At 37.9% G+C, this 14,012-nt stretch overlaps 1 protein-coding gene across 1 annotated transcript in view; it reads left to right on the top strand.

Moving 5' to 3' along the window:
• ITPR2 (inositol 1,4,5-trisphosphate receptor type 2) overlaps nucleotides 1-14,012 on the top strand; it is a 417,643-nt gene that overhangs the window by 284,571 nt on the left and 119,060 nt on the right. Inside the window, exons 44-45 of the mRNA XM_032472913.1 lie at nucleotides 3,217-3,312; nucleotides 4,754-4,876. Of these exons, the coding sequence (XP_032328804.1) occupies nucleotides 3,217-3,312; nucleotides 4,754-4,876 (219 nt within the window). The remainder of the gene's footprint in view (nucleotides 1-3,216; nucleotides 3,313-4,753; nucleotides 4,877-14,012) is intronic.

Raw genomic sequence — 14,012 nt, forward strand, 5'->3', positions numbered from 1 at the left:
TATGTTTGGTGTTAAACAGGTTTAAAAATCATAGGTTAAATAAAATGTTTCTGTAAAGCTAGGTCTGTCCAGTATCGCAGAGAGTCTAAAGTTTAACTTTGTATGGAGAAATTTATGACCAAGAAGACTAGAAATGATATTTTTGTGATTCTGTTTCTAAATGTAGATTTAGGTGTGTAGTGGAGTACGTGTTTGTCCTACTTATGTGGAGATCGTGCTAATGGCTCTTAAAAAGCAAAAAAAGAGATAAATTTGTATGATTTCACTATTTTCGTTTGCAACATGTATTAGCTTTGGGTCCTTCTCTTCATAGCTTAGAAAGAAGGTGAGCTTTATGTGGAATGAACTTGTGTCTTTTTCCTCATTAGCTTCATGCTTCAGGTGGTAAAGCCACCCTCGGCCTATGACAGACAGCTTAATTTGAGTTACTAGAAAAATCTTTATTTTATCTTAAATTCATCCTTAACCATAATTTATAAAGAAACAGCATATAGAAGCCTTGGCTTTTGGCTTTTTAAATCTTAAACACTAGACCTTTAAGTCTCGTTTTTAACTGATATACGTTAATGAGGGAAAATACTAAAGGATTCATCAATTTAAAATGAAACACAGGCATACAGATTATGTACAAATACAGACCTATGTGAAAAAAGCTCAATTATGGGAAGTGACTTAACAGCACAGACATACTCTTGGCTGTTCAAATGAAAACTTTTTTTGAAAAAAGGTCCTTTAAAATGTCACTTGTTGCTAAGCACAATTTATGTATACCTTTTCAAATTATGGCAGTTGGACACATCAGGGTATGTATAAAATACAAAGTGAATGGATTTGACTTGAAAGATTTTCTTAAAGTTTTCTTTAAGAAAGTGGTGCGTGTACCTTTCTAAATAATCTATGAGGCTTTGCACATATGGCTAATATGAAAATAATGTTAAAGACAGAATGGTATAGTATATTGGCAAATTTTAGAAGGGATGGGTAGGACGCTTTTAATTATAAATTCTCTGGAACATTATAAAGATGCCATATTAAAAATGTTTAGGTTTTGTTTTATATCATTGCCCCTAAATTTAATTACTTAATCAGTTATAATATTAAATATATTTAACTTTACTCATTTAATATATAATTTTATGGACTTTTCATGCATGTGTCTTGCCCCTTTTAATTTATATTTCATAACTGATCTGGAACTAAAAAGTGCTGAGTTTATAACTAGGTAGGTCTTTTTGTGATTGTTGTTGGTTTTTTTTTTTCCCCCTTCTAAGGACGAGCTTCATTTAGGAAAAAAAATCTTCTATTAACACACACATTTGATTTCTTAGTGCACACAGGCTCTTGTACTTTCAAATTGATTCAGATTTCGGTACGTCGTTTATAAGATTTCTATTCCTCCAACATGATGTGAAAAAAAATGGCTAGAAAAAATACCATATTGCCAATAGCATTCTGAGATTGAGTGTGCTTTGAAGCCGTTATACATTGGGCCTGCCGAGTGAGGTTCGTTAGAGAGTACTGTTAGCGTTGCCAGGGTTGTAAGCCTCAATTCTATGCGGTCAATTCAGACTGCTCTGAGGATCTACGCTCCCCACTAATCCTGGAACCTTATTTTTTTGCTTATGTTGTCTGTATGGGATGCTAGACTGTGAAAAAGGAACTTAAGGATTAGCACAGATCTGCAAAAATTGAAAATGGAACAGAAAAATAATGCTGCCTTTCCCACAAAATACTATATCTCAGGATGGCTCAGTGATGTTGATGTCATCACCGTCACCATAGCCATCATCATCATCATTGTCTTTGTTGCTAATACTAGTTGTTTAAAAATAGTCAATAGACTGTACTTCTGAAAGAAAAAATTGGTTGGATAGAATTTGGTATTAAAACTATTCAGTTAAGTTAATTAGCACTACATTAACAAAATCTGTGTTGTGAATGAGTGCATCTCCGAACAGCTGATTCAGTTTAAGTTTAAATCCTATAAGATGCTAATTTGGAGTCACTGAGAAGGATCTTAAAGCCATTTGACTCTCCTTTTTTGTGTGTCCCTGTCAAAGATTGTGTGTGGAGGTAGACATTTTTATTTTAAGTGAGTATTACAAAAACACTATAGAAATATCTCCCAGGTAGTTTTTGTCATCTTGCAGTTGGCCACAATTCTAGGGCAGCACTATTGAGAACACAGTATAAAGAAACTTCACCCCAAATGTGGAGGATATTGTGCTTTGGGTCCCAAGACTTTCTGTACCTGTGTGGTACCCATTTGGGGTAATAAATTGACTCTATCAGAAACATTTTTGGTATCTCTAGGTAAACATGATTGAGACAATATATTTATAAACCAGATTAGAAAGCGTCAAAGACAATACAAACTATTTTTATTCTCTATTAAACAAAAATAGAAAATACTATTCTTCTACAGCCCGGGTGGTAAAAATGTTGCATATATACTACCGTATAGGGAAACGAGTAAACTGTGATCAATAAATTTATATTTTGTTGGTCGGGAGGGTATATAGCTCAGTGGTAGAGCATATGCTTAGCATGCACCAGGCCCTGGGTTCACTCCCCAGGACCTCCATTAAAATAAGTAAGTAAATAAATAAACCTAATTGCCTCCCCCACAAACAAAAATAAGTAAATAAAATGAAATATTAAAAACAAGACCAAAATATTTATATTTTGTTTCTCACTCATGAATTTAGAACTTTGTACATTCATTCTCACTAATTATTGCTCAAATTTATTTAAAATTCTGATTTGCTAATATGTGTTAACGTTTCATGTTAAAAACAATGGTGCTAAATTGTTTATAAATTACATGCTATTTCTGTGAAATATGTCAGTGACACTGGTTTATCATACTGTCTTGTTAAAAATGTCATCATAGAAATGACTATGTAGGAATTATTGAAGGAAAATATAACTATATTTTAACACATTACATATAAAATCAATTTTGTGTTTAAAACACCTTTTCACCCATATTTGAAATATCCTTTGTAACATATATCTCATGATTATTTTTATTTTGTGTTGACAATAAAGTAAAACATTGTATTTTAAAGTGTCAGTAAGCCAGAAATATTTGCAGTTCAAAATTCTGCTCAGTTAAAAGAAATAGCCCTGATAATCTCAATTAAACCAAATGCAGGGGATCATTAATCCATGAAATAGAGTTTTCATGCGCACCCATTCCATCTGTGTCTCTAGAACAACGCTTCCAAGCTGCTCCTGGCCATCATGGAAAGCAGGCATGACAGCGAGAATGCAGAGAGAATTCTTTTTAACATGAGGCCCAGGGAGCTGGTAAGAAAACTTTTGAAAACTGTGTTTATAATGGGTAACCTGAAAGGGACAGTTTATAGCGTGCACGTCAAGAAGAATGTCTAGTGACTTTTACTGTTATTTCAGTACTTCAGGAGGCCCGTGTTAGCAAAGGCTTGTGCGATTTGGATCTTTCATTGGTTTTATCCACTTTAAACACTTTTTAAAGCCAGGTTGTCACACTCTACTAAACTGTCTGCAAGCTGTTTGTGCCAGGAGTGGGGAGGTCGGGGGTAGTTTGCTTTAGTTTGTGTATTGGAATATAGGTGAGGAAGGTGTAATAAAAATATTTGTACTGCCTCAAAAATGTCATTGATACCTCTTTCTGAAAATAGAATTCCAGTAAACATCTTCTGTACTTGTTCTTATTAATGAAATGTTGCACAGGGCTCAGCCTAGAGGAAATTGCGTAGAGACCTGATGGGGGATCCACAGAGATCATTAGTGTGTCTTCCTATGGTAGAAGTTATATTTTCTGCCTCTCTTGTGACATGGAAATTAAGAAGAAATATCGTCATGCTTTAAAAGCACTGGGTTTCAAAAGCATTGAAAACATAACTCAGACCATCTAGGTCAGCGCCCCAGTGACTAAGTCCCAGTCTTTTGAGCACCATTGTTGGTGCTATGTGAAGGCACTCTTGCACTCTTTAAGAGTAAGGAATGGAGTCGAAGAAGGCAGATCAAGAGGAAGATCTTGATTTGATTTAACATGTATTTAATGAGAGCATAGTGTCTGCGAGGCAGGGGGCTAAGGGGAATAAGACATTCCTTATCCGCGTGGCTAAATGGGGCAGTGAGTTATGTATTAATTCAACTACAGCGCTGTGCGGTAGCCCTTTGCAAATACCACTTCCTTGGCCTGTGACGCTTTTATCCTGTCATCTACTTCTTCTTTGCGGCCCACCCTCAACCTCCTGCCTGAGTCTGTGCCCCTGCCCTGGGCGTCCTGAGTGCCTCGCCCTTGGCCCTGCTGCAGGTCGGGCTGTTGTGTTGGCCTCTTGACGGGCTGACTCTCCCGTTGGACAGGAAGTTCCCTGAGGGCGGGTACTCTGTTGTATCCACTGTTGGGTCCTCAGGGCAGACGACGGTGTCCGGCACCGTGTGTTCTTGCTATTAATGGGCCCTTAATAAATAATGGATGCTTATCAGGGTTCCAGAGTCTCCTCCCTACTTCATGGGAACTTTGGCATGGTCAGCATTCAGGTATCAAAGCAAAACTTTCCAAGGAAAACAGGGAATATTGTAGGAAAATACTTCCATGTTCATTTAAATATAATTTCCAAGGCCATTTTCATTTAGAATTCTCTTCTACTTGGCGAGTCCTGGGAAGCATTCCAGTTTTTAATCGTACCCCATCAGTGATGCAAATGCATGTTGTCGGTGGCATTCAAGCCCCGCTGTTCCTGTTCGGTTTGTTTGATAGGTGGATGTGATGAAGAATGCCTACAACCAAGGACTGGAGTGCGATCACGGGGAGGACGAGGGCGGAGATGATGGCGTCTCCCCAAAAGATGTCGGACACAACATCTATATTCTGGCCCATCAGGTGACGTTTTATGTCTTTATGTTATTTTGCTCAACTTGGCAATCACATCGTGTCGTTGCTTGCTGTTGTGTATTCAAGTTCTGGTCCCTTCGGTCATTCAGCACTTGACCCCCTTGCTCTTGACCACAGCACTTGCTCTGGGCCACAGAGAAGCAGCAGCTCCCAGAGGACTTGTTTCTGCCCCCAGGGCTGCTTTAGGGGCGGATCCACAAGAAAAGGATACTTGGTGCCAAAACCCGGGCCAGCAGGGTGGAGGCATCTAGTTCCCTCTCAGAGCCTGAGGAAGGGTTAACCCTGGCAGCGAACGGAGGTCTTGAAGGAGAGAGGAAAGAGGCTACTGACCAGACAGAGTGTGTGAAGTAAGGGGTTGCATTCAAGCCAAAACAGGCTTCTGGCCTCTTTAAGTCGTAGGCTGGCGTGTTTCCTGCAGAAGCCATAAAGCGGCGCCTGAAACTGGGTTTTATAGGACTTGCAACAAATATGAGGCTAAGTTTGACATTGTTTTAGAGGAACCATTTCTATTTTAGAGTAGCTTCTAAAAACAGGTTTGATAATTGTTTGAGCAATTTAATTCCATGGATGTAAAGATCAACTTTAAATTTGCATCTTTTTTTTTTTTTTTTTTTTGGCTAGGATTGTTTGTTTTTATGTGGGGGAGGTAATTAGGTTTCCTCATTGATTTCCACTTGGAGGAGGTACTGGGGATTGAACCCCTAACCTCTTGGCTGCTGACCGTACGCTCTACCGCTTGAGCTATATCCTTCCCCCTATTTGCATCTTCTAACGCAGAGTCGTTTAGAAGTTAAAAAGTTGAAGTGTAAGTAGGCCCATTTGATTTCATCTGTATCGCTCTCACTTTTTTACAGAATGAACTCTAAGCTTCTAGACTTTCCCAGCCTCTCTTCCTAGTCATTGTCTCCCATTGACAGTCTCCCTTTTCCCAGTTTCCTGTACATCATTGAACAAACGTTAATAGATGTTAAATATCTTATCAGATAATTGAACAAACACTGATAGGTATAAATAAGACTCTGAGTAGATGTATTATTTATTTTTTAAAATTTTTCCAGTTTTATTGGGATGTAATGGACAAACAGCAATGTGTGTTTAAGGTGTTACAAGTTTCCTCTTTAGACATTTCTTGCCCTGCCCCGTCCTGTGTATAACTGCTTAATGGGTGTAACCTTGAGTTTAATTTTTACAGAAAATTCAGGAAAGGAGTCAAAATTCTAAAAGATATTAATGTAAGTTGCTGCGGTTGTTTTGTGGTGTAGTTGTGCCATTGAGAAGATTTTTGGGTCCCTCATGGTATAGCAGAGCGCACATATAGAATAGAAAAGGGGAAAAGCAAATGGGTTTATAGCCAGGAAGATGAGAGAATTTTAGGTATTGAGAAACTGAAAGTAAGATGAAGGACAAGCTGAAGGAAATAAAACACAGAGATTTAGGATGTGGAAAGGGTGTATGTAGTTTTAGAGAGAAAGAAATCCGGTGACAGGAACTGCATCCAGCTAGAAAAGGACCGACCAGAGACTGAATGTGAGCGGGAAGAAAAATATCACAAGCTGTAAAATTAATTTATTAAATTAACTTTAATTAATCAAATTAAATTAATTTAATAACTATACAGTAAAATAAAATTTTATAGTAAAAGAAAATTTTTAAATTACAGTAAAAATAAATTTAAAAATTAAAAATTTTAAATAAACAGTTAAAAAACAGTAAAATCATATTGGTTCCTAGAACGGATACAGAGATAGAGTGACACAGCGTTGTTCACATGATCAGGAAGTTACTTCAGAAGCTGTTGTGTTGTGGATGGAAAACAGCAAAGAAGAGAAGGGCAGAGTGAGCAGTAATCTGTCTCAGAGGAAGGAAGTCAGGGAACACAGCCACACTTGTTCTCGTGATGGAAAGCTGGTCTTGCTCTGTCTGGAAAGGTTAACCTTCTGCACAAGTGAGCAGCGACTTGAACCAGACCTGATCATGTAGTTTTTAAGTGGGATATGAACAACCAGACCAGCCAAGTCAGCCCTAGAAGCAATAGGGAGGAAGATGTTTGAGCCAGACCATCCCATATCCGTGAAGAAGACGTTTGAAAATGCAACCTCATGTTACCAGTATAATATGAATAACAATAAACATGTCAAAGTAAGAAAAGACTTAGGTCAGCTCAGTTTTAAGCAGATTTAAATAGAAGAGTAGAGAATACAAATTTCTAAAACAGGCTAAGGCAGATACTGAGAAAAATGGAGAATAAAGAGGAATGTAAGAGCTAGCAATGGACTGAACGAGCGATGTTAAGTATGAAAGAGTCAAAAATGAAGACAGTGTAAAGGTCAAGGATTTTGATGGATTTGAGCTTATGAAAGTGCTTCGAGGTAACAGACTAGATTCAGAGATTATGGTGGAGTTATCCAAGGAGTGGGGATTCAGAAGCAGTCAGAAAGGAACAAGGGGTTAAAAACATCTTACTGGAATGAAGAGATAAAACAATGGATGTGAAAGGGGCTTGTATGGCTCTACAGAGCTTTCTGCATTTTGCAGAACCAGGGTGTGGGAAAAGCAGTGGTGAGTGTGCAGAGCTGGGATGGTCCCACAGAGAGGTGTGTAAACAAAGCCAGACTTCAGCAAGAGGAAGAACAGAACATCAGACTGAGTGAGGGGAAGGGGGAGACTGGGACTGACTGGCTGAACACTTAAGGCCTTGTGGTTAAATCGTTAAGAGGGTAAGTGTGAAATGAGAGTCCACAGGAGTCCCTACGAGGAACACAAAGAGAGGGGAGGAATGGCAAAATGTATGGAACAGTGGATGGAAGTGACTTAGTTAAGCAACTGTCTGCTCATTTTCTTACAGTGACACAGGAACTTGTTCCCTTGCCACTTTATAAATGCATTCTCTGTGGGGTGACTCCTCCCACCAATCTTAATGAAAGCTTCACTTTTCACTCAGAAGAGAGCCCGCTGAGTTCTTTTTATCTTTCCACAAGTGACTCATTTGGCTTTTTTTCGGGCCAGGATATTGTACTGGTTTCTTAGGAGGCCAAAGATGGTTGCTGAATTCTTCATGAAACTGTTGTCCAGACAGCGCCCACGCCGAGCCCCAGGTACCAGAAACCAGGGCTTCAGAAGCGCTGAGCAGCTGTGCTCCAAGCGTTTGCTTGCATCCAGGCTTCACGTGTTTTCACTGTGGACGTGGAATCATTTGGCTCCTGCCTGCTGATGACCATGCAGATTGGTTTTTGCCTCTGCACAGTTCAGTAATTCCAAAACTGGGGTTCGACTTCCTCCTAGTTTTAGTATAATCATCTTTTGTACAGACAGTTTATTTTGGTGCCCTCAGACTTTCAATTTTTGTTGTTACTCTTTTCATGGTAGTGAGATAGTTCTGCTTTTTCTACCATGACATCCTTTTTGGCCCTTCCTGTGGTTGGTCTTACAAGAAACAAATAATGCTTCTTGTAAGTGTCTTGTCTGATCTACATAGAACTATAAATACTTTAAAAAGGGAACTTCTTAAGTTTTAATACCACAGTGTTGTGCAGAGAATTTCCTTAAAATTCAGCTATGTGTCCTTTCAGACTTTCTGTCCTCCACATCCTTTTCTCGTGCGTCTGCCTCCTCTCTCTGCTCTCGTTTTGGTCTTTTATATTATGCTTTCTTCCTGTCCCGACTCCTCTTTATTTCTGTCTTTGTGTAGAACAGTCACTGCCGCTGTCTGCAACATTGTCCAGTACTGTGGATAAATTTAACTTATATTAAGCCAGATTGGTTTTTTGATTCCATGTAGCAATTTCTGTTTTTCTGAGACTTCTTATTTTATTTTATTTTGTTTCATTTCATTGTCTTCCCCAGCTTTATTGAGATATAATTGACACATATATTGTGTAAGTTTAAAGGTTACCACATGTTGATTTGATACATTTATATATCAGAGAATGGTTACCTAACTAGCATTAGCTAGCACCCCAATCCAGCCACATAATTACCATCTTTCTTTTATGCTGAGAACATTTAAGATCTACTCTCTTGGCAACACCATTCCAGTTAATGATACAGTGTCATTAGCTATAATCACTGGGCTGTACATTAGATCCTCAGAATTTGTTCATCTTACAACTGGAAGTTTATACCCTTTGACTCCCATATCTCCCTATTCCCACCCCTCGCAGCCCCCGCTCTCAAACCCTGGTAACTACCATTCTGCTCTCTGTTTTTCTGAGTTTGTCATTTTTACATTCCACATATAAGTGGTATTATGCAGCATTTGTCTTTTTCTTTCTGACTTATTTCACTTAGCATAATGCCTTCAGTGTTCATCCAGCTTGTTGCAGACAGAAGGAACTCCTTTCTCATGGCTGAATAAGATTCCATTGTATACCCATATCATGTCTTCTTTAGCCATTCATCCGTTGACAGTTACGTTGTTTCCGTATCTTGGCTTTTGTGAATAATGCTGCAGTGAACGTGTGAGGGAGGCCCTTGATTTCAATACCTACTAGAATTAAGAGCTATATGGAGAACTATTATGTACTTTGTGGGATGGGGAGAAGTATTAGATAGCAAACCTGTGGAGAGCAAAAATAACTCCTGGCACTTAAGGCAAGAAAGAATGGATCACTTTAATTGGGTATATGAAATTATTTTATAAATATAGGCTTTAAAAATTTTCATCAGCATTTCCCCATGTCGTTAAATAGTCTTTGAAAATGTAATTTTAGTGTCTGCATAATTGTTCATCATTTGAATGTGCCATAATTTATTTAATCACTCTTTATTGTTAGATATTTAGGTTCCTAGTGTTTTTGATATTATGAATTGTGCTATAATTAACATCCTCATACATTAATCTCTGTCTGATACACTGACTATTTCCCTAGGATAAATTCCAAGAAGTTTAATTACTAGGTCTCAGGGTAGTGACTATTTTATGGTTCTTGAAGCATATTATAAAATTGTTTTTCACAGTGTGATGGTGGTCATCTTAGTAAAACCTACAATTAGTACCATTAAAAAAAAGCTTTGCCAAGTTGATAGTGTCAGGAACATAGTGACCACTCAACGCTTGTTCATTGAATGAATTAATGAATTATGGATGAAAAGGGATCTTATTTTAACCCACTTCTTTGGGATTACTAATAAAATAGACTGTCTTTTGATATATGATTTGGTCATTTCTGTTTATTCTGTGAATTACTTGAATATGTGTTTATTCATTCTTCCGTTGGAGTTCACTTTTTCTTAGTAAATTTTAATTAAGTTAATAAATCTTAGTCACATGTACTTCTTCCTGATCCATTTGCTCTTTAATGTTTTAATGATAGCTTTCTTCCGCCACCCTGAGATCTGTTAAACGCTCACCTAGACTCTTCTCCTGTGTGATGAATTCAGGTTTCGTATTTAATTATTTAACTTTTCCATGTCATAATGCAGAAATGATAAAAAGGTAAGTTCTTATGCTAATTTATCTCTAAAGACAGAGTCCAAAGTTTAGGAGTAACAGTAGTCTATGAGGGCGGGGTTTGTGGAGTCACATGAGTGTGATATAGGACATCAAAGACCTTTAGCAGAGGAGATCAGAGCCGAAACTCAAAGCACCTTCAGGGCCAAACAAGGCATGTGAATGAGTGATGTGGGGGCAGATAAGGCTGGGATGATCTGGTGATCTAGTAACCCATTACTTACCTCTGTCAACTTGGAATTGCAGGCCCTGAATTTCCGCTTCTTCCAACTTTTTAAAAGTTGACAACTCATTCAAAAATTTTAAAAACACTGAGTGGTCCAAACAAAACTTACCAGTGGGCAGAATGCAGCCCATGAGCCCTAGTTTGCCACTTGTGGCGTGAAAGATCTAAATTTCTCATTCATTTATTTTACTCAGTTGCATGGATTTTTCTGAGTGCTTTTACTAGATGTCAGGCACTGTGCTAGAGACTGGGACTTCAGCTGTGCAGACCCAAAAGAGATCAGCTCTCAGGGAATTAACTTTCTGGCTGGGGCAGTGAGGAGCAGACAAACCCGAGATAGTGGAGTGTGATACACACAATGCAGTGAATGAGAAGAGGGTTTGAAGAAAGACAGCCGTGAGGTCCTGTCGCAGACTGGTTGATCAGGAAGGTTTCCTCTGAGGAGGTGAGATTGAAGCTGCATGAAAGTGAAAAGCAAAAATCAGCAGTATGAGATGGGGAGGTGTGGGGAGCATCTCAGAGATGGCTGGAACTTGGCACGTTTAGAGGAATAAAAGGCCTGTGTGGCTGGACCCTCCACCAGCTATTAGCACATGAATATTATAATGATCACATATACTGCTCCTGAGGCTCATTTATTAAAAGATAGTCATTCAAGAACATTTATTGAGCACCTCTTATGTCAGTCACTGTTCCATGGCAAAGATGGAAAATGAATGAAGATGCCATCAAGAAGCTCATGATTAAGTGTGTGTTGGAGGAAGGAGAGGAAGACAGATCAGTCATTATAATTTAATGTGCTTTATTAAAATGAGATGTGCACAAAGTATGCTTCCCTTAGGAGTCAGGAGAGGATTCATGGAGAAGGTGGTACTTGAACTCAATCTTGAAGGATAGAAGGATGGGGGAGAACATTCCAGGCAAAGGCAATAACTTCTGCAAAAAATGCACCATAGAAATTTTAGAGAAGGGAACTTCTTTTCAGAATATTGATAGGGACCTTGCATGGTATCAACTTATGTCTCTATATAAGATGAATTACAGTAGCTTGAATTGAGTCAGCATCTTTGATAACTGTAAGGACCCTGTTTGTAGGCAACAAATGTTGAATGAATGAACGAATAGGATAGAATATACTCTAAAACTTTAGCATTTTATAATTTAAGTATTATAGTGAAAAAATGAATACAGATATTTTCCTGTTACCATCATCATTATCATGATCAAAATTAATGATATTTCTTCTACTGGACTATAAATTCCTGGTGCACAGACAATTTTTTTTTCTGTTCCTACGCCAAGTGCATATCTAGCATATAGTAGATCCTTAAGAAGAGTTTGGGAGAATAGTTTCTGGCAAAAATGCATGCATGCTGATAATATTTTTATATAATACAGGTACCATGTAAGATTTATAGAATCCTACAAAGTTAAGACCAGTGTTCTAACAGTCAAAGGCCTTATTCAACTGCTACAGATTTTCTCTTCAATTTTGTGAATTACTCTTTGCCCATCATGTCAGCAAACCACACATAGATGGGACCTTATAATATCTCCCCTCGTGTCAAGCACTTTTCTTACTTTTGTTTATAACTTTCCTCTGAACTAATAAAATATCTCCTCCTAGTCTTAAAACTCATTTAGTATTACCTTAGTTCCCCTAAGATCCAAGTTGAGACCTACTGACCCCATTTCCAACCAAAGATGATCTTTTCTTTGTTTTGAATTCTTATATCTCTTACGTTCACCCTAAACTGCATATCTACTTCCACCCTGACTTACGTGTCTATCATTCTAGAATTGTCCTTTATTTCATGTATGTAGGTCTTGGCTATGAAATTAGTAGCAGATTCGCACAATCTGGGCGCCCATGAGACCTCGTTTATTAAAAAAAAAAAAAAAAAGAAAGAAAAAGAAACTTTCCACAAAGAAAAATATCATGGGGAAAATGCTAAGGTACTTAAATCCTTCAATAGGCACCTACATAGCTTTCAAGGAGCAATGAAGAATCTCTGGATTACTACCACTTATATGAGCTCTCAAATTCATGGTTAGTGGGAGCAATAAAAAAAAAAAAGTGCAATCCAGGAAGTGGATTGAACTTAGATTTCTAACTGTTAGTTTGGTGTAAAGATTATGAAGCCAAGTTCAGTGGAAGCAGTTATTTTTCTGCTTAACATTTCATGTGTGGTAGATTTCCATTCATTTCTGAGTGACATACTTACTAGAGTATCAGTCTGAATTCTAGCAACGTAGAAGGCCTTTGCCGTGTCTTCAGTTCCTCCTTGGGTCTGCTTTGACATCAGCTATTTTTATTAAATTCAAAATCTCTTTGGAGAACTAGCAACACCAAGCAGGGCTGCTTTTATATAGATTTTTTTTTCCATGCAGCAACATACATTTATTTCCTAGCATATTTTAGACCTTTGGGTTGTTACCCTGTCCCCAACCAAAGTCAATATCTCTCTTTTTCCTTTCAGTGGAGAAAGGGTGGTAGGAACAGCCACCCTGTTTCAAAGACTGGGATGCTTTCTGTCTTGCTGAAGGAATTTGCTAGGTATTCTGATAGTCCTCATTAAACTGGTTTTTTTTTTTCTTCCTTAAATATTTGATCTCATACCTCCAGTTGTTTGAGCTATATTCATTTTAAGGGATATGCATATACATTAAGTAGCTAAATTTTCATTTATACTGAAGTCGTATGAAATATATATATTGCTCAGACTACTTAAAATGTTTTCCTTAGGGACCTCTGGCTTCACCTCTTTGCTGTTTCTATTTCCTTGTGCTAATATGTAGTAATCAGCATTGCTCCGTTTACTTTATCTGTAGAAACAGAAGGATGGGCTTGTAATTGGATACATAGCTTCCATCTTTAATATCTTTGAAGGGTTTTAACTAATTTACAATTACTTTGTCTTCATTATTGCTTGTAGCGCAGAAAGTAGAAAAACACAGCTGGACTTACAGCTCACTTGCAGCAAAGTAACGTGTTGGCTAGAATATCGTACAGACAGCTTAGCTCTTATTCACCCCTGCACCCTGTGGTTTCTCCATTAGCAGATTACATCACTCAACTTCTTTGACTTCAACTTTCTCTATAAAAATATAATGAGGACCCAAGAGCTGTGTTTGCAGAGTAAACTTTCAGAGACCTGTTGGACACTAGAGAGTCGATGGACCGTGATGACTCTTTTACTGGATTATGTTTTCAATAATGTAATGAAGTAATTAACCAGCTACTGGATACTTAGATATTTATTTATACCTTACCTACTTACAGCAGGAATTTGAGGTTGAAGAAGAAATGCACTTGTGTAATTAGACTGTTAGAATACAAGATCAAAAGTCTTGAGAAGGAAAAGGAATCTAAGTATGTGAAAGGTCTTGGCCAGTATCCTTACTGCCTATCGGTGGTAGCTCAGAGTTTCTTGGTAACCAAGTGTGAA

Source organism: Camelus ferus, chromosome 34 (assembly GCF_009834535.1).
Source record: "Camelus ferus isolate YT-003-E chromosome 34, BCGSAC_Cfer_1.0, whole genome shotgun sequence".
In the NCBI taxonomy this organism is placed as follows: Eukaryota; Metazoa; Chordata; class Mammalia; order Artiodactyla; family Camelidae; genus Camelus; species Camelus ferus.